Consider the following 27,491-nt stretch of genomic DNA (forward strand, 5'->3'; position numbering starts at 1 on the left):
CCGCTGCCTTGGCCCTCGTCACCAGCATAAGCTGTGTGCTCGGGGCGGAGTCAGTCAGGCTGAGTCGCTGTGGGACGTTAACCTTCCATAAACCTAAACCGTTCGAAATAGCTTCTACTTGTTTAAATCTGGACTGTCATAGCTGAGAACCATTAATTTAAATGAAAATCAAAGAGTAATCTTCTCTCTATAAAAAATATCAACATAAAAAAGATATTATGTTGGAACTTCAATAAGGTATTTATGAGAAACTGTGCGATTCACATATTCTCTATTGAGCTACGATTGTCATTATGAGGCAACACAGGAACGCTGGCGAATGCTTGCAAGATATAGCCCTTCACGTGCCTTTGATAACAGCTTTCTTTATCTTTACCGATATGTAGGAGGTTCCATTTCAGGATGTGGCTTCGTGGCATCCTAAAACATATAATTTTGGTATACCAATATGATATAGGCAATGCTCTGATTTAAGCGCAGTGATCTGCTTGATTACTCAACGATGCTATTTCGTATAGGTTAAGGAGGTTTTCACCATAACTTACTTTCGTCTTTAACCGTACCCGTGTACTAAGTATTGTTTCTATGTTACAGCGTCAGCGTTCCTTCGGACGCGGTACCTCGCTCCTAACGACACGGTGGCAGGGTTCAAAAACTTCAGAACATAAGCTGAACCACAAAGGTAAGTTTTCAGCTAATTTACTGCTACTTATTCGCATTAATAAATCTTAAAGCGAAAATATTTACGTCTGGGGGCATTGGCATTCTGGTTTTGTGACTTCATGGTGTTAAACGTGCACTTCCTGTATGTGCATGATTCACGCAGAAAAAAAAAATTGCTGTCGCACTCAGTTTTACTTTCAAAATTCAGGCGGGCACTTTGTTGACTTAGCGGCTGGCAAACTCTGAACGATGGACGGCCACGGGAGAACCCGTGACAAAGCGTAACTGAAGTGCGGTGAAGCGAAAGCCTTGAACGCGGTGTTGCTGCTTGTGCCACTGATGCGTTGTTAAGACGTTAGGCTTCGCCTCTAAGATTGAAACGCGACAGCGTCTTCCAACGATGCCAGGGAGTCCATAGAACGCCATCGCCCGTTCGGTTGTACACCTTGCTCGTCGGTAAATTGTCTTTCCAGGAAAGGAAATGTATCCGTCTCGGGTATCTCGGTGGACACCTGAACGTCGCCGTAACGGGAATGGAGGAAGATGGGAGTGAACGAAGACACAGTATTCACTAGACGCGCCTTTGTTCATTTCAAACCATCCAGCTGGCATGGCGGAGTGGTAACGTGCTCGCCTCGCACTCCGGATACCGGGGTTCGACTACCGAACTCGACCAATTTCCTACTCGCTTTTATTTACTTATCTGCCCTGACTAGAAGTGTTAAATAGGCTAATTTGGTAATAAAGCAATTAACTAAACTCAGTCCCACTTGGAGCATCACTATACGATCCCTTTAATTGGTTGCATGGTTACTAGCCAAAGTGCAATTGGCCCCGTTTGAAATTCGCGCACTGTGACTTCACGACCAATTGAAAAGCGTGACATTTCCGTGGACAACTCCTGCTTACAACGATGAGGCCTTACTGGCTTCCGCCTTAAAACTGTAATCGTTCTTCTAATCTCATGCTCAATCTGAACCGATAACTCATCGATGTCTTCCCAAGCAGCACATTTAACTGGCCCAGCATTGGGAACGCATTGGCAAATGCCGGTCCTACACTGGACAAGAGTAAAGCCATCCAACTGCATTATTGGGCCGATTAACTGTGCTGCTGCTTAGGTTGTTCCCAGTTTGGGAATACCCTTCGTCCATTGCCACTTCAGCATATTAAGAAGCTGGGTTCGCTAACTCGTCTATTTTTTACCACGCACTTTATTCGCTCAAGGAGACGTCAAACAAAAAAACGTGGCGTCGCCGCTGAAAGCAAAAGGCGCGAAGAGTTTGCCTGCTCCGACCACAAAATTGCTGGTAATTAAAGGGTAATTGCAGGTTTTAAAAATCGATGAGCTTAAAGGGGTCGAATGTGTGAAACTTGCAGGTAAAGCATGTGAAGTCCTTTTGGGCTAGCGTATCATGTGGTGAAGTAATCGACGATTAAAATTGCAGCCTTCACGCTTCTCGGCAGAGCGCAGCGCCAAGTAGGGGGCGCATAGTGAAGACATTGAAGGTGCTGGTACATTTCCAAGGCATGAACACTTAATTTGAAAGAAAAATGGCTGAGGCTTAACTTGGTTAAGCCTGGAGAATGCGAAGCATCATCGTGTCGCGTAATTTGGAGGCGCACAACCACAGCGACGGCGTGATTTGGGCCCCCGTTTCTATACTGTCGTGACGTCATGTATCACGTGATTTGGAGGCGCACAACCACAGCGACGGCGCGAGGTGGGCCCCCGTTTCTCTACTCTCGTGACGTCATCGGGTCACGTGGTGTGACGTCATGTATCGCGTGATTTGGAGGCGCATAACCACGGTGAAGGGCTGAAGTGGTAGCTATAGTAGTATGCTTCGCATAAAAAGAACAGTTCCCTAAGGCAAAGCCCGCCGAGACTTGTTTTGCAACATCAAACGAGGCACGGCGGGGTGTGCCTGGTGGCAGTGATAGCTTGAAATCTTTCCTTCTGTGATGTCGCACCAAACTAATGCACTCTCCTCCAGAGCTTTGAGGAGAAGCCTAATTCAATCCTAGATTACGTCACTATTTTAAATGCTTGTGTAAAAACTCTTAGCGTGCAGTTTCCTTTTAAGGTGAAATAATTACTGAAGGCTTTGCATTTTTTTTTCACTTCGGCAAACACCAATTCCGCATTACAACAGATTGGGACCTGTTCCTAACCCTATTTCTCTTGTTCTGTGCAGGAAAATTGGACGCAGTTTCTTCGTTGTCATGGAGACACTGGCAGCAGCATCATGTCTCATGTTCCTGCGTGTTTCAGTCTCGGCTCTCACGTGGAGCGAGATAGACGGCGCAGGCAGCATGCGACGTGGGTCGTTGCTCGAAGCAGCCAGGTACGAAGAGTATTTCCTCTTTGACATGCTGCGGCAACGCATACAGAAAATAAGGAAAACAGCCAATGTTAAGTGTCTGGCAATCTGGTGGTCAGTAATAGGCCGTTCTGTCATTTCTGGTTGATGAATAGACTTCCTTGTAAGCAGGCTCATATTTGTTTTCATATTTGTATTTCTTGTTTTTGTTTTCCTTTCCTCAGAAGCTGTGGTGAGGTTTACATACTGATTTGAGAGCCGTCAGTGTAGACCCAATGTTTTAACTGTCAGTTTGTGCGTCACGCGAAAGGATTATGTTTGCATTATATAGAGAGTTTACATTTGAAAGGTATAGATGGTGTAGATAGTGTTTATACACTTGGATTTATTCATTTGAGGGCACCACTATGTAAAGCAGAAAATGACCAATTCTGTATACATGGACATTAACTTATTACGCTCTAGCGTTGTACCCTTAAAGCTTTGCTTAAAAGTTCCCTCCAATATTTGCAGCAGTGTTCAGGGTAAGCTCATCTGCACATCTGCTCTGCTCATCTTGTACCATCGGAAGCAAAAGTAACAACTCCCCGCTTCCCCCCCTCTCCAAGTTTCGAGCCCTGCCACTCTGCGTGGAGGCTCCGCCTAACAAATTACTTCTGGTGTCGAAACCAGCCCACTGCACCGATCTCAGCACCAGAAATGTTTTGACAGGTGACACCCCCACACACAGTGGAGCGGGACGGAACTTTGAGGAGGGGTCTGTTACTTTTTTCCTCCACGGTGCTTGAGCGCAAACGCTTAGCAGGAGTATATTCAATCTAAGCATTGACTCTAAGGAGGATCCGGTGACTCGGAGTAGGAACAGATTCACCTCGGAGTGCTCCCCCTCGCTAACGTATTAAGATCTCTGAGTGCCTCCTCAGAAAATCTGATCCTGGTCAAGCCTGCTTTCTGTTGGCGGCGGGTCATCGGTAGACGGCGATTCATTTTTACTGACGTTGTTTATGCAGTAGTCATTTCTGCTGTTCTGTCGCCGACTGGCTTTTGGCACAACGCGGAAAACTCGCGCATCCGGCTTGCTTGCCAAGAGTTGCATCACATCATGGCTGACGTCGCAACTTCCGGACTTCACACGGAAGTTTCCGTTTTGATCCAGAGTTTTGCTTATGTAAAGTTATCTTCTTAGTATTTCAAAACAAGTTTTTAAAGAAGATTGATGTTGCTGTCCGAAAAAGAGCAGTAGTAACAGTATCAGTAAATGTATAAAGTGAGTATGAGGGCTTTCTCATACTCTTATAAGACAGCCCTCAGCAAAATAAATCAACAGCCGGAAAATTACTGCAGTTACTTTTTAAGCAGCTCAAAAGCAAGTGCGGTTCAATTCTTGTAACAGTGTTACCGTCACTGCTATTTTTTTTATGACTCACCAATTCTGAGATAGGATTTACCCTATGCAGGGGAGCGAAAGCCCAACTTCTACGTGTGACACACCTGCGTCGCTCATGAACGCCCACCCTGGGAAGCTGTCCATCTCATCATTCGTTCCACTACAGTCCCGGTGAGTGATTGTCTAGTATAAGTGAACAGTGGTTGAGATCTCAGCCCTAGCTTTCTGACACTCGAATTATTTTATTCACCTCACACTTGCCGAGAACGTTCGCAGCGCGAACACCATAGCATCGATGCTCACCGTCGAATGACGAACATGAAAACGAAGGGTTTTCTTTTTACAGCAGCATGTTGACTTGTTGTGGTCATTAACAAATGAGACTAAGAAGCAGGAGGTGTCTATAGCGTGCTACTGTGCCTCAACAACAAATTATGTAGTTTAGCATGTAAGAAATGAAGACAACTTCAAATATTAATACAAAAAGAAGAAACACTTGAACCACCGGCCTAAAAAGGAAAATGCAATAGCAATTAGACATCCTGATACAACGTCTACAAAGAGTAGCTAATACCCTTCTTTTCATTTTTCTGACAAACCTCTTGTTGGAACAGGTTGCGTTGTATTAGGAGCCAATTAGGAGTGCCGGAGGGCAACAATGGGAGAGAAAAAAAATTTGTGTTTTCTTTGGACTACATTGCATGCCATCGTCTATTCTAGTACATTCACAAATAATAAGTGAAGTCTACTGTGGCTATAAAATATGCTGAAAAGTAGAGGCTTGCTTCTCTCGTTACTCAGCTACGCAGACGATTAGAAACGTTCAATTCTTGTAAAGGATCAGATCGGTTTATAATATTTAGGCCCATGGCTAAGCATGGCAAGCAATCAAAAAACCTAAAATTCTCTCTTTGGGTTCATAATACAGCGTGCACAATTTTGTCACTTGGTACATTCGCCAGAGGACATCTTTATCGATATTTCAGGAGGACGAAGAAACTAGGGAAGGGACCCAGGAGGCCGCACTGATTAAACTACGGGTCTTTTACTTTCACACACCATGGTAAGTCCCCCTCAATGCTGTTTTAAGACAATGCATCGAATTTTTCAACCGCAGGTACAAAGGATGATAGACTTGGACAAGACCACCACTTTGTGGGTTTTGGCCAAAGAAAAAGCTCAGTTCAACTGCTCTCCCTTGGACGTCAGAGCTTCCTGGTTTAGTTTTAAAAGACCACTTTTTCCAGAAGTGCCAAAGCTGTCTTCTCCACCTCGCCGGTTGCACGGCTGTAGATCTGAAGTTTTCCTTCTCAGCGAAGAGTTCCTTCGGAACGGTGGCGAGCCCAACGTGCTTGTCAAGATTTGCTTTGTCGAAATTTTATATGTGATTATGTTACGAAGTTGTGTTTCTTTGTTCATACTAAAAGCAGCTTGGCACGCACGTCCCCTTCGAAGGCGGAGCTTCTTGTTGGGGCTGCTTTTCTCGACCACGGAGAAATAAACATTTAGCAGCTTAAATAATCTTTACACCAGTTCTTCGAAACTCTCCGAGACTTTTTGAAAAATGGACCAGGGTTTTTGATTATTTGATTAGTTTCATTGCACAGAATCCGCAGGATCCAATACCGATCATTTTTTTCTGTTCGTGTCTCTCAGTTCAGTCGTCGTTCGGTACTCTATACCACTAGCCTGAAGGAAAAATTTAGTGCAAATTAAACCGTATTGCTCGGCCGTTTATTGGGTCCATTTTTAAGCGACCAGCCAGTATTGATAACTAATGTGTCCTACAGCCCCCTCGGAGAAGGTAGTGGCACTTATAGCAGTGGTAGAGGACGGATGAGGCACAACATCTGCATTGCTATCCATGTACAGCGGTGTTGAGTGTTACCACGGCAATCAGGGTTCCCTACGTTGCACAGGTAGAATCCCTTTGTACGTGAGCACGAGCGCAGAACAGGAGCAGGTTCACCTTTCAGTACTCCTCGTCGTTGACGTGATCAGCCAACCTTTGTATAATATCCGAAGTCCAGCAGTTGTTGCTCGGTCGCTATCACGGTGGCCTTTATTTGATGCCACTCCCCACAGTGCCAGACATGTTAGTTGGTGGTTATACCGACGGTGTGCCTCACAAGTTAACTATCGTAACCGGTTCCACCAAACGCAAAGCGCCTCCAGGTTAGAAATCCGAAAAAGGTTTTAAGGCTGCGACGCATGGTTCATCGTTTCTCCTAGATTAGCATCAGGGGCTATCCAGAATATGCACTGTGGGGTTATCATACGTCTCTGTGTCACTATACGCGGTTCTGGACCACCTGATCATTTGACTGGTGGCGTCGTACATGGGATGTTTGACAACAAAGCCGTATTGTGACAAATGTGGCAAAAAGATGGACAAAAAGCCAAATATGCTTATAATGCTTCACTACCTAAGCGAGAGCTCTAGAAGAATTCATCGCGGGGAGATTCGGAAGCAGTCGCTCTATTTTGAGCATCCTAATGATTGGTCGACAGCATCAAGCTTATGCCGCAGGCCTTGACAGCTCTTCGTGCATGCCGTGACTCTCTAATCTCTATCCAAAGCACCGATCTCATCAAGAGCAGTGGTAGGATTATCCAGGAATCGAAACAGAGACAGTTTATAGCAGCTTGTATGTAATTATGGGAATATGGAGTCCATAAGATAAGAAAAAATATATAGAATTGTACATCCAGTTAGAAATCTATGTTTTGTCTCTGCGGAGTCCATAAGCATTCCACATTATTTGCTTGTGATTTCTGTACAGTGTACAATACGTCATACGCGCTCTCCATACGTGTTTTTCATATATTCCACACCGACTCCGTATGCATCATACTGACTGCATAAATTCTATGGAAACATACGGAAATTTTCAGCAAGCTGACCCCCTCCTGACGCGCATCTCTTGTCGTAGTATGTTTTGCGTTTTGCGCTAAGGTGTACGCTGCTTTCTGCTTCATCCATTCGCAGACCGGAATGTGCCTACGACCGGTGTTTACTTCCCCTGCATCCGTCGCCATACTGCGCGCATAAGGTTAGTAATAATAACAGCAATGTTTACGCAGTGCTATCTCAACTAACTTGCCCATCTGCCTAGCTCATAGAACAGTCGTGCTGTCATATCATTGCGTGCAAACTTGAAAAATTTAACTGTCTGGCGTGTTACCTGAATTGCTCGTCATTGTGTATTGCCGTCTTGTAGAGTGGTGCATGTACAGTCGGTAGTAATGCGAGAGGAAACAAACTTTTTGGACAAAATTGCGTTTTTTTTAGCTTTTCTTCCGCTAAATATGAGAACGAATATTCAATATTATACGCCCAGAAGAAAATTTGTTAAACAACAGAAAAAACGGTGCTCACCACATAAAATTATGAATTAATCGGCAAATGAATGCTCATACTTTGTTCCTTGTCATATTTAACCCGACTTTACATGTTTTGTAAACTGTACGCCCGCCTCTGCCGGTTTCATCACGAATACGTTACGCAAGGTGTCGCTGTCGCGATAGCATTTAATTTCTCGTGTTTAGCAGAACCATGGACGTCAGTGTCTTGTACTTGCCACTAACCCCTTTACCCTATAACCACCGCTTTTCATCACCTTCGTCCTAGACCCCCCACTTCCCAGCGTTCCCAGCGCAGTAAAACTGCTCTGGCAGTGGCTGGAAGCTAATGAGAGCTTCTCATGCCCAGAGCGCTGCGACCGTTCTTCTCTGTGAATGTCTTGCCAGTGCGATTCGCAGATACCCGCAACTGCCGGCAGCACAACTGCATATTCAGTGAGTTCAGTTTGATTTCCGATGCAGGATTCCCATCACCTCCTTGTCTATCTCTTTCAGTGTGACCACCCGCCCAACACCCGTCATCGCCGGAGAAGCCTGACAAGACTACGTGTGGAATACCTGCGCCGTGGCGCGTGGTAGTGGTCGTCACTCAGTGCAACAGACGGGTGAGGGACTTGAGACACGAGTGCGTTCAGGAAGATCCGTAGATGGTCCTTGGATCATCTAATTGTAATTTCAATGTATAGGGCACGCTAGAGCGTGAAGTATTTTTTTTAACTAAAATGCTTCCATCCTACACGACCGTGGTTGCAAAAATGGTTCCACAAGAAACTGTTCTAAACTTAGAGCTCTTGGTTACTTGGCGCTACGGTTACGTAAAGCCGTGGTGTCACTGCGGTAGGCTTAAGATCGGAATTGACGATTGCGCGACCGGATTCTGCCTGGCGCCCTCTTCCGCCTAGTGCATGCCTCTTCATCTTAGTTTTGTCGCCGTAACAACGCGACTGATGATTTGGCCTCCGTTTATATCGCATCCATTATTCCACACATAAATGTACAGATCAGTCGTAATGCGAAATGGCGGTCAAGAATGACGATGAATCCGTTTAGATGTAGCATAGAAGCCTAGTTCATTGCCCGCCCCGCTGGAATGGGCTTAAATTAGTTCTCCTATTTTGGCGCTATTCAGGGGAATATATCGAGTTCTAACATATTTCGCGGAACCTCTCGATAGACGCCACAGTTTTAGTTTATGATATTCCTTGTTTGGAGATCAGTAATATTATTCGCTGTGTTGTTTGCTCATTCCATTAAAATCCCTCCCCTTATGTAATACCCCTGATACAAGGGGGCCTTTAAGGAAAATAAACTTAACTGAACTGAACAGTTGTAAGGGCAGAATATTAGAGATTTGATCATTTTCTCTTTAAGAATACCCTGGAATCCTAGAATATGGGAGACAAACGAAGTTCTGCCGATGCCTTGAGAAGCTTGCATGCTTCCACATCCGCCCAATACAATTCGGGCTAGACGAGCTAAGCCTCTGGCACTCATGGTAACATGGGACAAGCCGCGTTACTGCCACCTCTACAAAGTAATTTCCCAGTACTTGCTGGGGTGTAAAGCTAGTGTTTCTTTGAATCAACCACTTCAGAAAACACTTCGCTCTATATTATACGGAACCAGGTTACGCATATATAACAAGCATATTTTCTGTATCCTTTCAGAGACACTGCGAGAAAAAGCCACCTACATTAACGACGCCACGAAAAAGCTGATACAATCATAAAAAGAAGGCAGTGCGGGTCGTTAAATAAGGAGAGAAGGGAGTAATGGCCATGAGGTGTAGGGGAGGGGAAAAAAGGGGCGAGCGGGCACAGGACTCTGCAGCACGAGACACGGACTGCAGCAAGAAGGTTTGGTTTGGTTTATGGGGGGGGGGGGTATGGCTCAGGCTATGCGGGACGCCGTAGTGAAGGGCTACGCAAAGTTCGACCACTTAGGCTTCTTTTAACGTGCACTGACCTCGCACACTACACGGGCCTCTAGAATTTCACCTCCGTCAAAATTCAACCACCGCGGCCAGGATCGAACCCGGGTTTTAGGGTCAGCAGCTGACAAAGTGTCATGGGAGCCGCTGCTGCGCGAGAGCCCGCATGCTTACACTCTGGGGAGGCTCAGCAAAAAATATAGGAAGGTCGTTCCTATAACTTATTTTTCAAACTTAAAATCAGCACTTTAGTTTAGATGCATTACTCCAGTCAACCAAGTGGTGGAGAGACGCTGAATCTCGCAGTAAGAACCTTGCGCAGCTGATGAGAGTGGCCGCACATAGCTAGCCACATCGCATCACCAACTCTCCTAGTGAGATAGTTGTACCTGAGAAGGACACTCACAACGTAGCCGAGCAAATCCTTATGTGCTTTTGGCCAGATCAGACTGCTGTGTCGCGCCTACAGCCTGCACTGAACAGTTCCTTTTCAACTGTCACAACTGTTCCAACGTCAACCCATTACTCCCTATAAATCCTGTAACACTTTTTGTTCTAGACATCTGCCAACTTGATGACTTCCACCTGCTTCCTTCAGATATAATATATAGCGCTGTAATCTCCACATATCTTGTAAAGCAAAAGATGGCCGGCAGCTGCAGCCAGCTGCGACTGGAAGCACGGCGAACGGCAGAGGTGGACAGCGCCGAGAAGCGCAGGCGTCGGACGGGATAAAGATGCTAGGGTCGTCGGGAGTAGAGTCGCAGTTAATAGAGATCACGAAGTCGTCAGCCCAGGTCAGTTTGGCGCTCGTGGTTGCGGTAATGCCCACTGGCTCTTCGCCGAAGTGGACAAGTTCACCTCGGCACGAGTGCAATCGATGACAGCGTGATGTTGGGAGAGAAAATCCCCTAAGATGACGTCTTGAGAGGACGACGAAAAGCCCCGATAAGTAGCGAATTTGCGACGCGACGCGAAAAACCAGCCAGCGGCACTGTTTGTCGCTTAAGAAAGATATAGCAGCGCCGATGTCAGCCAGTGCGAGGCATCGGTGCTCTGCTTGGTTCATATTCGATGGAGAAAGTCCAGGCCTTGAACAGGACAGCTCGTTTCTTTGCCAGATCAAGCAGTTTGTCTGTGAGGAAATTGCTTGGACTCTGTCGCTTGTTCCCGCTGTCCCGAATCCATCTAAACTGTCTCCGACACTCCCGCACGTTTTCGGGCGCAAGTGTGCACGGCGCTACCATCGGTTTGCTCCCAGCCTCCTGTTGGAGCGCGGTTTACCTACGCCGAAGCCGTCAAACGACCCCACCAAATAGCCTTTCGTTTCGTTTCACCTCCATCATGGTCTACCTTGTTTCCTCCCACCCGACCACTACCTCAACGTTTGTACCAACGACGGACAACGAACAACCTCCCTATTTGTTATGCCTGCGACATTGTCGCCAACGTGATGCGCCCAGGCCGCCACCGGGCCCTGCCACCAGTTGCCGCTGCCAACCCTCAAAGCCTTCTTCTTCACAAAGATAAAACAGGCTTTACTTGCAGCAGTATATCTGTTGCGAAGGCTGGGCACAGAATTCAAGGACAGGTCCGGGCTTCAACAATTGCCGCTCTCGTCTCGCGGCGCGTGATCCCTCTGCCGCTGCAGCTGCCGAACATCTTAATCTTTACAACTGAAGTACACCTCTCTTCCAAAAACTGGCACAGAGTTCTCGATCAGTGCTCAGTGGAGAGAGAAAACTCAGAGCTAAGAATGTGAAATTTTTAGTGGCATGAAAGAGCGAGTTCCAGCTGAGACCTCGGTTAGGTATTCGGTGCCTTTTATACGAAGCATACTACTTAAGCTACCACTTCAGCCCTTCACCGTGGTTATGCGCCTCCAAATCCCGTGATACATGACGTCACACCACGTGACACGATGACGTCACGACATTAGAGAAACGGGGGCCCACTTCGCGCCGTCGCTGTGGTTGTGCGCCTCCAAATCACGTGATACATGACGTCACACAACGTGACATGATGACGTCACGAAAGTGGAGAAACGGGGGCCCACCTCGCGCCGTCGCTGTGGTTGTGCGCCTCCAAATCACGTGATACATGACGTGACACCACGTGACACGATGACGTCACGACAGTGGAGAAACGGGGGCCCACCTCGCGCCGTCGCTGTGGTTGTGCGCCTCAAAATCACGTGACACGATGATGCCACACCACGTGACACGATGACGTCCCGGCAGTTGAGAAACGGGGGCCCACCTCGCGCCGTCGCTGTGGTTGTGCGCCTCCAAATTACGCGACACGATGATGATTCGCATTCTCCAGGCTTAACCAAGTTAAGCCTCAGCCCTTTTTTTATTGCGAAGGCATTGTGTGGCTCGTCGCCAACGCAACCGGGTGGTGTTTGACGTCGCCGTGTCATAAAACACACAATTTCTTCGGAAGGCGCGGAACTGAAACAAGGGCTTTCCATTTGCGAGGGGCGTGCCCGCATCCTATAGGCCAGAAAACCTCTTCTATTCCTTTACATAGGCCACAAAACAGCGTTGCTACTTGGAGAACAAAGGTGCACTTCTTACATATGCGTCGCCTTATGACTCTGAGTTAATGAGTAGGTGAGTGATTAGAAAGGAAGATTGAAAATTCAGTAAGCGAGTAAACAATACGCCGGAAATAAAAATAGAAAATAATGCTCTCGCATCTAAACCGTGTATGTAGTCTTAAGTGCCCTTCGTAAATGTTTTTGCGACACGCGTGGCAACAATCTTATGTGTCGTTTTCGCAGGATGCTGTCGGCTCTTCACTGCGTAGCAGTCGCCTTGTTCTTCCTGAACTTCGGCGTCTATGCTGCATATGCTGCAGGATAACGGGTGGTAAGTGTAATTGGTGGTACTACTCACTGCATTTACTCTCTGTTCCACGGGGCCACACATTCGTACTCAACTAGCGAGCACCTTCTTAACCAGCACCTTCTTGTCTAATGAGCACCTTCTTTCTGAACTAACGGGAGTGGAGCGCTGTGCGCGCTGCATGAACACTGTTGCCCGACTACATTGAGCGCCATTCGTGCCCACAGCTGCTGGGTTCGACGATGTGGCGAAATTGGTTTCAGGATCCACGAGTGCGATTGGCACTTCTCTCCCGGGATCACACGCTCGTTGACCAGCACGCAGTATGGGAGCAAAATAAAATGCACGTCATGCGTGAAATAACGTTTGACGCCGTTTGCTTCATGTCACTCTTTACAACGATTGCGGACAAGAGGATATTAACGACTTTGAAATATATACTCGCGCGTTACTTATATGGAATAGATGGTGGAAAAACAGCGCAAACTAAGACAGAGAACACAGAACAAGAGGGGAGACACTGTAAGCGCTTGTAGTGTCTACCTTCTTGTTCTGTGTTCTCTGTCTTAGTTTGCGCTGTTTTTCCATTATGAATTCACACCAACTAGACCAAATGTCTGCTTTGCTGTATAGAGTAGTCAATATTACAGATAAATCCTTCTTAGTGCGTGCCAGTGGGCATGCGTGTATGCGTGGATCACTGCAAAATGCAAAGCTCAAATGTAAAACCTGATGGCTGGCGACTTGGTAAAATGGACTATAATATCAGGCAGGCCAAGTGATCGAAATAAACACGTTGTCTGGAGTACGATTGTTGGCTGCATGCTATTTTCATGGTAGACTATAACTATTCCCCACTTTTGATGTGCGTCTTAAAATAAACAAACTCTTCGGACGACTAATGTCGTCTTTTAGCGGTTTTTAATTGAATTACGCAATGGGCCAGACCAGTGCTTTTCTTCTATCGAAATTCATCGATATGAGCGTCGTAAGCACACTTAGTTTCCAGAGCGCGTTCGCGTAAATAGGAACATAACGTCGCTCACTGGTTGTGGCACGCTTTCTCTCATTGTTGGATGTGACGTGTCTTTGTTATTCATTTCGGTTTGAAGAGATGCAGTGTGTTTTGATGACAGTTTTCAAAAAGCTCCGCTCTTTCACAGCCATCAAGCAGCCGGGAGGTTTCGCGTCATCGAACCCACTCGGGGCCGGAACCCATGGTTGTTGCAAGTTGCTCCCATCATCTTCGCCAGCCTTCCTCACACTACACGGACGGGTGAGTGACTGTTGATGAGAGCTAATGTGGTTTTTCAGCGCAATTTTATTCGAATACGTATGAGTGGCTCTTAGCAATTTTTCCACAGCGGAATATTCTGAGATTAGCGAAGGACCCTTTTAGGCTCCTTGCAACATTCTTAAAACAACTTCAGGATTCGATGATGTGGCGCAGTGCCTTTTAGGACCGAATAGAGACGTTGGCACATCCTTTCCGGAACCCCTAACATTGCGCATAGTGTATATTTCCGCCCTACCCCTATCCTTACTGTCGCTCCCGCCAGCGTACTGCGCAAAGTCGGTGCACATTTAAGAACCCCAGGTGGTCGAAATTTATGGAGCCCTTCACAACGGCGTCCCTTATAGCCGGAGTCGCTTTGGGACTTAAAGCCCCCATAAACTTCAACCTAAACCAACTCTGGCTCCTTCCTCTCTTTCCCTCTCCATGCCCTTTTATTCCTGTTTGCCACAGCTCAGGTGCTTCATGTTTAGATTTTAGATGTCGCGGCTGGCATTTTTGCCTTCCATTGTTAGTTTTAGTTATAAATAGCCAATAACAACAAAAGAGCTAACTAATGTTGTCTCCTGACATTTTTGTATTTGTGAATGTGGTAAGAAATAAGTTGAATTCAAGGACGCGGGTTCGATCCCGGCCGCGGCGGTCGAATTTCGATGGAGGCGAAATTCTAGAGGCCCGTGTACTGTGCGATGTCAGTGCACGTTAAAAAACCCCAGGTGGTCGAAATTTCCGGAGCCCTTCACTACGGCGTCTCTCATAGCCTGAGTCGCTTTGGGAAGTTAAACCCCTTAAACTAAGCTAAACTAACTAAACCACTAAGGCATGTCACAGGGTGATAATTGTTCTTAATCCTAGCAACGGAAATGTTGTTTTAAAGGGAGCTGCATATGTACAATGTGTGCAAAATTATTTTCTGAAATTTTCGAGAATACAATTTATACCGTATGGCCGTTTTATCGCGTAGGTCTTAAATGCCAGGCTGAGATAACGTGCGGATAACTGACTCTGTGAACCGCGGGCCCTTCCGGCTCCTCCCATCGACCTCTCACTGTAAATAGGAATAAAAGTTTTCCTCCTCCTCCTCCTCCTCCCCACTAAAGCCTATCAAAGATTTTGGCTGGTTCAGTTAGCGCCCGTCATTTCGGACGTGATTTAACTACGTTGTCTACCATGTGCAAGGATGATTCAACCCACTTGAGTGGTCTAGGAATGCGCTTTCATGAGTGTCGTGTTCACTGCATTGTCAGTGCAAGTTATAGAATCTCAGGAGGTAGGGATTTTAATCGACAGTTCTCCACTACAGAATCTCTTATGTAGTGGTTGGGCATTTCAGTTTTTAGTTTTTGGACATTCGATGTACTTTTTTCAATGTTTATTTGAGAACCGTTTCTTTTGGCGGATATCCTCGACGAATGAACTACCAACAGTATCCGGGGATTTCGTGTCGCAATCCTGTGTGGTCAAAAGTCGCTTAGTCTCTCTCAGCATTTATGCACCGTGAAGAGTTTCTTTAGAAGTATTCAACGTAGAAATGCTAGAAACGGGAGTTGTGCTTAACGTGTTGCTACAATCGGTATATATTAACCCAAATTAAGTTCACTTCTAAGAGCTAGGCTGACATGTTATTGTCGGGTGGCTGCGCTGGATTCAGTGAGAGCGCGGAGCATATTGATGGCAGAGATGGAAGTGCCACTTAATCGTGGCGGTAGCCAGAACATATTTGTGCCACCTATAGACGGTTTCGTGTCATTGTGCAGTTGATAAACCTGCTCAGCCAGCTAACTGGCCTAATATGGTGATAATAGTGAATAAGCAGGGCTTAGCTATAACTTCCGGTGAGGGTGTGGTGCTCACCGCTCTGCAAAGGCGTGTACGCTAGCGGAATTTTCAACTTGAGTGTAACCCGTACTCGACAGCCAGCCAGCTGTGCATTGCATGACAAGAATACGGACCTCACAAAAACTGAATTCGGCGTACTTTTGTCAGGCCCCTTTTTTCGTTCAAACCGAACGGACGAACGACAGTTACAGCTGCTCATGTGTCTCTTCCGGCACTAGACACCGCGATTCTCAATTTTGGAACAGAAACTGCGACGCGATTTTTGTTCGAATAGAAACTTTCAGTAAGTTTGTATGTCTCGGAAAACGCAATACACGAACGAAGGATTTAGTTGTACAGTTGCGACCACTTCTAGAATGTTTAGCCACGTACCCTGTCATTTTTGTATTTTCCTTCACTTTCAGCGTTCGGGAACCGACCACCGTGCCGAGCTGACCCCGAGCCATCCGAAGAGACAGCGAAGCTCTCCACTTCCAAGGTTAACCCTTTTTCCATACTTTGTCGGCACACATTGAACTTAGCAAAGCGCAATTAAAAGACAGGAGCATAGAAGAAGAAGCACACAGGACAAAAGCGTTTGTCCTGTGTGCTTCTTCTTCTATGTCCCTGTCTTTTAATTGCGCTTTGCTAAGTTCAACATTTATTACGAACTCGCCCAACTTTCTGCATTGGTCGAAACACCTTGCGAGCGAACTGTGTGTGCGATAGCTTCTTCAATAGGAGACAGCGACGAAAGAATAGAGCAGCTGAGGGCCATTTGTTGAACTAGAAGACCCCCCCCCCCCCCCCCCACTAAACCAATGACGAGGAGGAGGAAGAACAGCAAACGCCGGGCGGTTAACCGGAAGAATAATCGGTTTTCTATGGAAAGGGGTGAGGGGATAAAGAAATGAAAGAGAAAGGAGAGTAGCAGAAAAGTAAAGTCCCTCTAAAAAGTCAGTGTTCATTGAAGGCACAGCTTATCGTGCAGGCCAGAAGTTCGCGTGAAGCGGAGCAGTGAGGCCTTCGCCGCCGACGATCGCCGCGGCCAACGGCCGAGAATCTTTTCCGTCAGTGGACGTGGATCTAGACGCTCCGGCGCACGCCTGAGAGACTGCCTTTCGGCGCTGTAGGCAGGGCAGTCACAAAGAATATGGGTTATAGTCTCGTCATACCTGCAGATGGCTCATGCAGGGCTATCAGTCATACCGATTAACAAAGAGTAATGGTTGGTGAAAGCTAAACCAAGCCAGAGGCGGCACAGGAAAGTCTTCACGTCGTGGTAGGCTGGATTCAAGCCGGAGCTTGATATCTGGATCCAAGGATTTAAACGTGAATTTGAAATTGGCCGGAAATCCACGCGGCAAGCGTGATGTCCCGCGCAAGCGCGCGAAGCCTGCCCGCTGTGCCTGGTCTCGAAATGGCGATTGACACAGGATCGCCGTCGTGGTGACATTTTCGCGCGACCTTATCTGCGCGGTGATTGCCTGCTATGCCGATGTACCCCGGTAGCCATTGGTAGATAATGTCATGTCCTTTGTTGATGGCAGGGTGATGTAATTGTCGAATTTTCGCGACCAGTTCTCCATGGGCTCTACGGCGGAAAGCCCCTTGTAAGCCTTGGAGGGCAGCTTTGGAATCAGTGAAGATAGACCACCGCTTAGGGTGCTGCTGATTGATGGGTTCAATGGCTACACGAAGCGCGGTAGTTTCTTGCGGGGATGACCACGGAGCCCGCAGAACTGATAAGGTTCACTGAGCCGTCAGTGTAGACGTGCAGCCTGTTTGCATGGTGCTCATGGAAACATTCAAGAGTGACTTGTTATAGTTCTATCGGCGAGAAGTCGATCTTCTTCCTGATGCCATATATTGAAAGAAGCATACGGGGATTGTGCAGGCTCCAAAGTGGCAAGGATGGTCTAGAGACGGGTGTAAACTCAGACGGCAGAATGGCGCGATGTGCTTCAATTATGTCTGTAAATGAAGTTCGTGGCTTGGTAATGAGAAGACTGGCAGGATAGTGAGAGGGAACCCGGAATATGAGTTGGAAATGTGCCCTGAGTGCGTCAACTGTTAGGTAGGCAGGGATTGGTTGCTCCTGGATGATGAGTACAGATGGCTGAAAAAGTGAAAAAAAAAAGTTGTATCATGCAAAACTTCATAAAAGCTTCATCATAAAATTTTATACAAATATTATATGCATGTCAAACAAGGTCGTAGACTTTCTCAAATTTATCGTATTGCCTTTGTAGGACAAAAAGTGTGTGAGGTTATTATTGCATTATACATTTCTTCATCAGGGTAAGCGAACTTTTTGTTGGTCTCGTTGTTACTTGAAGCTCTTGGAACCCATTCACGCATTAAGTCGCGCCTAAGCACGTTCAAGAAATTTTTTCTTGGCCTTATGCAAAGATACAAAGATCGTATACAATCATGTAACACATAAATATTTTTAAAACAAGGGAAGGGAAATGAGGGGCTCGTTTGACATGCATATAAAGGAAACCAACACCCACTGACACCAAGGTACATAGGAGAATGTTTTTTTTTTTATTTATGGCGTTGATCCATGGGAGAATGATAATTATAATATCAGGCAACTGTACGTGGCTTGGCCTCGGTAACGTTGTGTGCGTTCTGGACACTCGGTACTCACCCTGCCGGCCTAGAAAATGGTAGTTGATGATTGATTCCGAGAGTTTGCTCACCCAATGAATGCTGCGGCCTATTCCTGCAGTGCCGCGAGTCTGCCATAACATTGTCAGCGCTAACGCAAGCAGGCCACATCTCGCTCATACCACCCCACCTACCTCAAATCGATATTCAGGCGTCCACTGGTTCACCCAGGGAGCCAGTTATCCGCACTTCCTTTGCTTAAAAATCATCGCAGTCAAAAACGTTCTCAACGCCAACGCCAATCAGCACAATCAACGCCGATAGCCTATCGCGTCAGTGCCGCGTGTTTGCCTCAACGTTGTCGCGTGCAGCGCACATCTGTGACAACCGCCACGTAGTAAGTATGACTGAGGTGTCCACACTCCCAGGGGGCCAGTTATGCACTTTCCTTTCGATTGCTTTATCTGAAGGTCAAATAAAAATGAAAACCGCAAGCGCCCCAAAGACAATAGTGAAGCTTACGCTTCGAAAACAACCATGCCAGTGGGATCCGAGCCCACAACCTCTGAATTTCGCGTCCGGTTCTCTCCAACGGAGCTGTGGGGACGGCACTCCAATCACCGATATGGGATGCCGTCCAATCCACTTTGTTATTGTGTTTAATGGGCAGAATAATTTCAATATTATTCTCCCGTGGATCGACACCACAAATTAAAAAAAAAGAACCCCAGGTGGTGGAAATTTCCGGAGCCCTTCACTACGGCGCCCCTCATAGCCTGAGTTGCTTTGGGACGTTAAACCTCCATTCCGAGTCGCGTTCGTTCCTATTGCCAGAAGGAACCCCAGGCTTAGCCCCCGCGAGCCGCAGTCTTCGCCGAAGCCGTCGACCACCCCTGCCATGGCTGAGGAATCGCAAGCACCATCCTCTGACCAGCCAGCAGGAGCGTCGTCGAGAAGTGAGTCTCAAGTATTTTTTATTCATTGATGACTTAAGCTAACAGCAAACCCTGAAACCAAAGGAGCTTTTTTTGTACGTGTGTTGGTGCGCACTGGCTTCGAGTTTCTAAAGACTTTCGGCTCACCAGAACGCGTAAAGAACGCGTGGGTGATAGCTTCTTGATTAGGGGAGAGGAACAAAGAACAGCGTAGCTCTGGGCTGGTTGTTGGGCTAGAATAACCCCCCCCCCCTCCAACCACTGAGGTTCAAATACTGAGGTTCTGCCCACGCGTTTCCGCTGTTGTCTGTGAAGACAGCATAAGCCTGCTGAAAAAATGAAAAAAGCTATACCATGGGAAACTTCATAATTGTTGCATCATAAAATTTTACACAAATATTATACACGTGTCAAACAAGGTCGTACACTAAAATTGATGTGATTGCATTCCTAGGACGAAACGTGCATGCGGTTACTATTGCATCACACGCTTCTGATATCCTGGCTTTTTTTCCAAATGGACCAACCAGATTCATAAACCGAAGCAAAGTCGACTTATACTGTGATAGCATGCAAATGCAAATAAAGCTCTAATTAAACGAGAATGTGGCCGTCGCGGTGGCAGAGTGGTTATGGCGCTCGGCTGCTGGCTCGAAAGACGCGGGTTCGATCCCGGCCGCGGAGGTCGATTTCGATGCAGGCGAAGTACTAGAGGCCTGTACCGTGCGATGTCAGTGCACGTGAAAGAACCCCGGGTGGTCAAAATTTCTGGAGCCCTCCACTACGGCGTCCCGCATAGGAGTAATATAAGTAAAAACATTTATTGTTACAAAAGGAAGAGTTAGGGAGCAGTGGTCGGTCTTCCCTATTCTAGGATCCCGTTGGCCTCCGCCGCTGGCTTGGCCCTCGTCACCAGCATAAGCTGTGTGCTCGGGTCGGAGTCAGTCATGCTGAGTCGCTGTGGGACGTTAAACCTCCATAAACCTAAACCGTTCGAAATAGCTTCTACTTGTTTAAATCTAGACAGTCATAGCTGAGAACCGTTATTTTAAATGAAGATCAAATAGTAATCTGCTCTTTATAAAAAGTGTCAACATAAAAAGGGTATTATGTTGAAACTTCTAGAAGGTATTTATGAGAAACTGTGCGATTCACATATTCTCTATTGAGCTACGATTGTCATTATGAGGCAACACAGGAACGCTGGCGAATGCTTGCAAGATATAGCCCTTCACGTGCCTTTGATAACAGCTTTCTTTATCTTTACCGATATGTAGGAGGTTTCATTTCAGTATGTGGCTTCGTGGCATCCTAAAACATATAATTTTGGTATACCGATATGGAATAGGAAATGCTCTGATTTAAGCGTAGTGATCTGCTTGATTACTCAACGGTGCCATTTCGTATAGGTTAAGGAGGTTTTCACCATAACTTACTTTCGTCTTTAAACGTACCCGTGTACTAAGTATTGTTGCTATGTTACAGCGTCAGGGTTGCTCCGGACGCGGTACCTCGCTCCTAACGACACGGTGGCAGGGTTCAAAAACTTCAGAACATAAGCCTGAACCACAAAGGTAAGTTTTCAGCTATTTTACTCCTACTTATTCGCATTAATAAATTTTAAAGCGAAAATATTTAGCTCTGGGGGCATTGGGCACAAGGGTGGCACATCCTGTTCGTCGGTGCACATCGAAGCGCTATACCAGGCATTCTGGTTTTGTGACTTCATGGTGTTAAGCGTGCACTTCCTGTATGTGCAGGATTGACGCAGAAAAAAAAATTGCTGTCGCACTCAGTTTCACTTTAAAACTATATAACTGTTCATCTAATCTCATGCTCAATCTGAACCGGTAACTCATCGATGTCTTCCCAAGCATCACATGTAACTGGCCCAACATTGGGAACGTATTGACAAATGCCGGTCCTGCAGTGGACTAGAGTCAAGCCATCCAACTGCATTATTGGGCCGATTACCTGTGCTGCTTGGGTTGTTCCCAGTTTGGGAATACCCTACTCGTCTTTTTTTTACCACGCACTTTAGTCGCTCAAGCAGACGTCAAACAAAAAAAACGTGGCGTCGCCGCTGAAAGCGATAGGCGCGAAAATTTTGCCTGCTCCGATCACGAAATTGCTGGTAGTTAAAGGCTAATTGCAGGTTTTAAACATCGATGAGCTTAAAGGGGTCGAATGTGTGAAACTTGCAGGTAAAGTATGTGAAGTCCTTTTGGGCTAGCGTTTCAAGTGGTGAAGTAATCGACGATTAAAAAAATTGCGGCCTTCACACTTCTCGGAAGTGTGCAGCGCCAAGTGGGGGGGTCAGCTAATGACGTCACTGAAGGCGCTGGTACATTTACAACACATAACCACTTACTATAAAGGACAAAAAAAAACAGTCCCCACAGGCAAAGCCTTCCGAGACTTATTTTGCAGCATCAAACGAGGCACGGCGGGGTGTGGTCCATGGCAGTGATATCTTGAAATCTTTCTTTCTGTGACGTCGCACCAAACTAATGGACTCTCCTTCAGAGCTCTGAGGATAAGCCTAATGCAATCCTCGATTACGTCACTATTTTAAATGACTGAGCAAAAACTCTTAGCGTGCTTTACCTACTGCCAGCATAGGTTTGAATCTTTGAATTTCACGGAATTCTCAAAAAGTGGTGCAGTTGCCATTTAAGGTGAAATAATTACTGAAGGCTTTGCTTTTTTTATTCGCACTTCGGTAAACACCAATTGCGCATCACAACTTATTGAGGCCTGTTCATAACCGTGTTTCTCCTGTTATGTGCAGCGGAATTGGACGCAGTTTCTTCGTTGTCATGGAGACAAGCGGTAGAAGCATCATGCGTCATGTCCCTGCATGTTTCAGTCTCGAGTCTCACGTGGAGCGAGATAAAGGGCGCAGGCAGGATGCCACGTGGGTCGTTGCTCGAAGCAGCCTGGTACGAAGAATATTTCCTGGTTGACATGCTGCGGCAACGCGTACAGAAAATAAGGAAAACAGCCAATGTTAAGCGTTCGGAAATCTTGTGGTCAGTGGATCATGCATAGGCCATTCTGTCATTTCTGGTTGATGAATAGGCTTCGTTATATGCAGGGTAATTTTTGTTTTCATATTTTTGTTTCTTGTTTTTGTTTTGTTTTCCTCCGAAGCTGTGGTGTGGTTTACATACTGATTTGAGAGCCGTCAGTATAGACCCAATGCTTTAACTGTCAGTTTGTGCATCACTCGAAATGATTATGTTTGCATTATATAGAGAGTTTACATTTGAAATGTATAGACGCTGTAAATACTGTTTATGCAGTTCGATTTCTTTATTTGAGGGCACCACTGCGCCAGGAGTGGTATGAGGACTCCGAGCGATCTACGAATGGAAAGTAGAAAATGAGCAATTCCGTATATGTGCACATTAACTTATAACGCTCCAGCGTCGTACCCTTAAAGCTTGGCTTCAGAGTCCCGTCCAATATTTTCTGCAGTGTTCAGGGTCAGCTCATTTGCACAAAGCCCACTTTGTACCATCGGGGGCAAAAGTAACAGACCCCCCCCCCCCTTCCCCCCTCCAAGTTTCGAGCCCCGCCACTGTGCGTGGAGGCGCCACCTAACAATCACTTCTGGTGTCGAAACGAGCCCACTGCACCGGTTCCAGCACCAGAAATGTTTTGACTGGTGGCGCCCCCGCACAAAGTGGCACGGCTTGGAACTTGGAGGAGGGGTCTGTTGCTTTTTCCCTCCACGGTGCTTGAGCGCAAACGCTTAGCAGAATTGTATTCAATCTAAGCATTGACTCTAAGGAGGATCCGGTGACTCGGAGTAGGAACAGGTTCACCTCGGAGTGCTCCCCCTCGCTAACGCATTAAGATCTCTAAGTGCCTCCTCAGAAAATCTGATCCTGGTCAAGGCTGCTTTCTCTTGGCGGCGGGTCATCGGTAGACGGCGATTCATTTTTACTGGCGTTGTTTATGCAGTAGTCATTTCTGCTGTTCTGTCACCGACTGGCTTTTGCCACAACGCGAGACGCTCGCACATGCGGCTTGCTTGCCAAGAGTTGCATCACATCATGACTGACGTCGCAGCTTCCGGACTTCACACGGAAGTTTCCGTTTTGATCCAGACTTTTGCTTATGTAAAATTATTTCATGAGTATTTGAAAACAAGTTTTCTGAAGAAGATTAATGTTGCTTTCCGAAAAAGAGCAGTAGTAACACTAGGAGTAAATGTTTGAAGTGAGTATAAGGGCTTTCTCATACTCTTACAAGTCAGCCCTCAGCAATATAAATCAACAGCCGAAGAATTACTGGAGTTCCTTTTTAAGCAGCTCAAAAGCAAGTGCGGTCCAATCCTCGTAACAGTGTTACCGTCACTGCTAATTTTTTTTATGACTGACAAATTCTGAGATAGGATTTACCCTATGCAGGGGAGCCAAAGCCCCGGTTCTTCGTGTGAGACACCTGCGTCGCTCATGAACGCCCACCCTGGGAAGCTGTCCATCTCATCATTCGTTGCACTACAGTCCCGGTGAGTGATTGTTGCTTAGTATAAGTTAACAGTGGTTGAGATCTCAGCTCTAGCTTTTTGACACTGGAATTATTTTATTCACCTCACAACTTGCCGGAAACGTTCGTAGCACGAACACCGTAGCAATGATGCTCAGCGTTGTATGACCAACATGAACACCAAGGGCTTTCTTTTACAGCAGCATGTTGACTTGCTGTGGTCATTAACAAATGAGACTAAGAAGCAGGAGGTGTCTAATGCCTGCTACTGTGCCTCAACAACAAATTATATAGTGTAGCATGTCAGAAATGAAGACAACTTCAAATATTTATACAAAAAGAAGAAACACTTGAACCTCCGTCCTAAAAATGAAAATGCAATAGCAATTAGATAGCCTGATATGACGTCTACAAAGGGTAGCTAATGCTCTTGTTGTGATTTTTCCGCCAAAACTCTTGTTGGAACAGGTTGCATTGCATTAGGAGCCAATTAGGAGTGGCGGAGGGCAAAAATAGCAGAGAAAAAAATTTTGTCTTCTATGGACCACATTGCCTGCCATCGTCTATTCTAGCACATTCACAGATAATAAGTGAAGTCCACTGTGGCTATAAAATATGCTGAAAAGTAGAGGCTTCCTCCTCTCGTTACTAAGCTACGCAGACGATTAGAAACGTTCAATTCTTGTAAAGGATCAGTTCGGTTTATAATATTTCGGCCCAAGGCTAAGCATAGCAGACAATCAAGAAACCTAAAATTCTGTCTTTGGGTTCATAATACAACCTGCGCAATTTTGTCACGCGGTACATTCGCCAGAATACACCTTTATCGATATTTCAGGAGGACGAAGAAACTAGGGAAAGGACCCAGGAGGCCGCACTGATTAAACCACGGGTCTTTTACTTTCACACACCATGGTAAGTCCCCCTCAATGCTGTTTTAAGACAATGCACCGAAATTTTAAACAGCAGGTACGGACAGGCGATGATAGACTTGGACAAGACCACCACTTTGTGGGTTTTGACCAAAGCTCAATTCAACTGCTCTGTCTTCGACGTCAGGGCTTCCTGGTTTAGTTTTGCAAGACCACTTTTTCCAGAAGTGCCAAAGCTGTCTTCTCCACCTTGGCCGGTTGCACAGCCGTTGATTTCAAGTTTTCCTTGTCAGCGAAGACTTCCTTCGGAACGGTGGCGAGCCCACCGTGCTTGTCAAGATGTGCTTAAATAATCTATAGACCAGTTCTTTGAAACTCTCCGAGACTTTTTGAAATATGGACCAGGCTTTTTGATTGATTGATTAGTTTCTTTGCAGAGAATCCGCAGGATCCAAAACAGATCATTTTTTTCTGTTCTTGTCTGCCAGTTCAGTCGTCGTTTGTTACGCTATACCACTAGCCTCAAAGAAAAATTTAGTGCAAATTAATTCTTTTGGCTCGGCCGTTTACTGAGTCCATTTGTAAGCGACCAACCAGTATTTATAACTAATGTGTCCTACAGCCCCCTTATGTATATCGGACGTTGAGTATTCCACGGCATGCAGGGTCCCCTACGTTGCACAGGTGTCTTTTGTACGTGAGAACGAGCGCAGAACAGGAGCAGGTTCACCTTTTAGTACCCCCTGTCGTTCACGTGATCAGCCAACCTTTGTGTAACATCCGAAGTCCAGCAGTTGTTCCTCGGTCGCTATCACGGTGGCCTTTATTTGATGCCACTCCCCACAGTGCCAGACATGTTAGTTGGTGGTTATACCGACGGTGTGCCTCACAAGTTAACTATCGTAACCGGTTCCACCAAACGCAAAGCGCCTCCAGGTTCGGAATCCGAAAAAGGTTTTAAGGCTGCGACGCATGGTTCACCATGTCTCCTAGATTAGCATCAGGTGCTATCCATAATATGCACTGTGTGGTTGTCATGCGTCTCCGTGTCACTATACGCGGTTCTGGACCACCTGATCATTGGACTCTTGGCGTCGTACATGGGATGTTTGACAGCAAAGCCGTATTGTGACAAATGTGGCAAAAAGATGGACAAAGAGCAAAATATGGTTCTAATGCTTCACTGCCTAAGCGAGAGCTCTGGAAGAATTCATCGCGGGGAGATTCGGAAGTAGTCGCTCTAATTTGAGCATCCTGATGAATGGTCGACAGCATCAAACTTATGCCGCAGGCCTTGACAGCTCTTCGCGCATGCCGTTACTCTCTAATCTCTATCCAAACCACCAATCCCATCAAGAGCAGTGGTAGGATTATCCAGGAATCGAGGCAGAGACAGTTTATAGCAGCTCGTATGTAATTATGGGAATATGGAGTCCATAATATAAGAAAAAAATATATTTATTTATTTACAATACTGCCAGTCCCATCAGGGACCATAGCAGGTGGGCGAACAAAAATGACAAACATGATAAAAATTCGAGCAGTGCACTCTGGAATTAAAAAAAAAAACAAAAAACAAGTGAATACAAATCAAACACAGGTGAACAGAAAGGAACAAGCAAAATAAAAGAAAAGGTAACATTAGCAAGGAAAAAGAAAAATACATATCTAGGAGTCGGGTGGAGCATTGCCATAAGGAAGTCAATTAGAGCACATGGGAACACAACAGTGGAAAAAATAAGAGAGACTTTCTTCACGATTAATTAACAATCTAATGAAGTGATGAGAGGCGGTTGAGTATGTCAGTGAAACTGCATTATTCGTTAATTGATAAGGATTCTATCCGTGACGTGAACTGAGATAATGTGGTTGCATTTATGATTGAGGGATCAAGGCGATTCCATTCTCTGATCACGAGGGGAAAGTACGAATACATGAACGTGTCGTTATGGCATAAGTATTCTGTTATCGCGCGTGCGTGTTTATGCCTCGACGGGCGTGATTGCGAGAAAGATATGTATTTTGATACGTCTATCTTGTAGTAGTTGTGCATCAGGTGAAATAAAAATTTTAGCCGTGCTTGTTGCGCTCTTGATGATAGCGTCGCTAAACCCGAAATAGCCGCGAGGTTAGTTGGTGAATCTGTGCGCTTATATTTGTTGTGTATAAACCGCAATGCTTTACGTTGTACTTTTTCTAGTTTTGTTACATTAGTCACTGAATGGGGGAACCAAACTGTGTTAGCGTATTCTAAAACTGGTCGAACGAAAGTAGTATATGCGAGAAGCTTTGTCGATGTGGGTGCAAGGCGCAGACATCTTCGAAGAAAAAATAGTTTGCGTAATGCTTTCGAGGTTATGCTAGCAATGTGCGCGTCTCATCTGAGGTCAGAAGTTAGTGTGATGCCTAAGTACTTATGCTGGTGAACTTTCGTCAGTATTCTGCCATTAACAAAGTACGGAAAATCATAAGGTTGCCTTTTTCTTGTTACCGTCATGCAAACAGATTTAGTCGTGTTTACCGTCATTTGCCATGTTTTGCACCATTCGGTTATTTTGTTCAATGAATCGCTGAGTAAAATGTGGTCTTCGTAGCTGTTAATTGTTTTATAGATAATGCAGTCATCGGCGAAGAGTTTGATGTTAGAATCGATATTGTTGGTTATGTTGGTTATGGTTATAGAAATCTACATCCAGTTAGAAATCTATATCTTGTGACTTGTCTCTTCGGAGTCCATAACCATTCCACATTATTTGCATGTGATTTCTGTACAGTGTACAATACGTCATACGCGCTCTCCATACGTGTTTTTCATACATTCCACACCGACTCCGTATGCATCATACTGACTGCATAAATTCTATGGAAACGTAGGGAAATTTTCAGCAAGGTGACCCCCTCCTGACGCGCATCTCCTGTCGTAGTATGTCTTGCGTGTTGCGC

The 27,491-nt window shown here is 46.0% G+C and overlaps 2 protein-coding genes and 1 long non-coding RNA gene across 5 annotated transcripts in view; all 3 read left to right on the plus strand.

Moving 5' to 3' along the window:
• Positions 1-27,491, plus strand: part of LOC149347696 (multiple inositol polyphosphate phosphatase 1-like) — an 85,342-nt gene that overhangs the window by 5,367 nt on the left and 52,484 nt on the right. Inside the window, exons 1-5 of one of the 3 annotated variants that reach the window (XR_016292612.1) lie at positions 4,501-4,545; positions 5,361-5,437; positions 7,364-7,427; positions 8,233-8,342; positions 12,453-12,492. The gene's annotated coding sequence lies outside the window, so the exon portion shown is untranslated. Of the gene's footprint in view, positions 1-594; positions 683-2,861; positions 3,012-4,500; positions 4,546-5,360; positions 5,438-7,363; positions 7,428-8,232; positions 8,343-12,452; positions 12,493-23,597; positions 23,699-24,514; positions 24,592-27,491 lie in introns of those variants that run through there. The other 2 variants (XM_089587361.1, XM_089587363.1) reach the window with 2 other exon arrangements.
• LOC149347697 (uncharacterized) overlaps positions 1-27,491 on the plus strand; it is a 50,787-nt gene that overhangs the window by 5,030 nt on the left and 18,266 nt on the right. The window lies entirely within an intron of this gene.
• LOC149347698 (uncharacterized) lies at positions 10,313-22,171 on the plus strand. Its single transcript, XM_089586034.1, has 6 exons — positions 10,313-10,388; positions 13,680-13,792; positions 16,054-16,127; positions 19,082-19,200; positions 20,665-20,753; positions 21,971-22,171. Exons 1-5 carry the CDS (start codon positions 10,313-10,315, stop codon positions 20,736-20,738), a joined length of 456 nt encoding a protein of 151 aa, XP_089442160.1. The 3' UTR covers positions 20,739-20,753; positions 21,971-22,171.

The sequence above is a fragment of the Amblyomma mixtum genome, chromosome 4, assembly GCF_055824585.1.
Source record: "Amblyomma mixtum isolate Tamu chromosome 4, ASM5582458v1, whole genome shotgun sequence".
In the NCBI taxonomy this organism is placed as follows: domain Eukaryota; kingdom Metazoa; phylum Arthropoda; class Arachnida; order Ixodida; family Ixodidae; genus Amblyomma; species Amblyomma mixtum.

Excerpts from the sequence above, each read along its gene's own strand:
- LOC149347698 (XM_089586034.1), top strand. The coding sequence starts at position 10,313 with ATGGCCGGCAGCTGCAGCCAGCTGCGACTGGAAGCACGGCGAACGGCA. Across the intron at positions 10,389-13,679 it reads CAGCGCCGAGAAGCGCAGGC|CCATCAAGCAGCCGGGAGGT; the intron begins GTCGGACGGGAT and ends GCTCTTTCACAG. Across the intron at positions 13,793-16,053 it reads TCCTCACACTACACGGACGG|CGTTCGGGAACCGACCACCG; the intron begins GTGAGTGACTGT and ends CTTCACTTTCAG.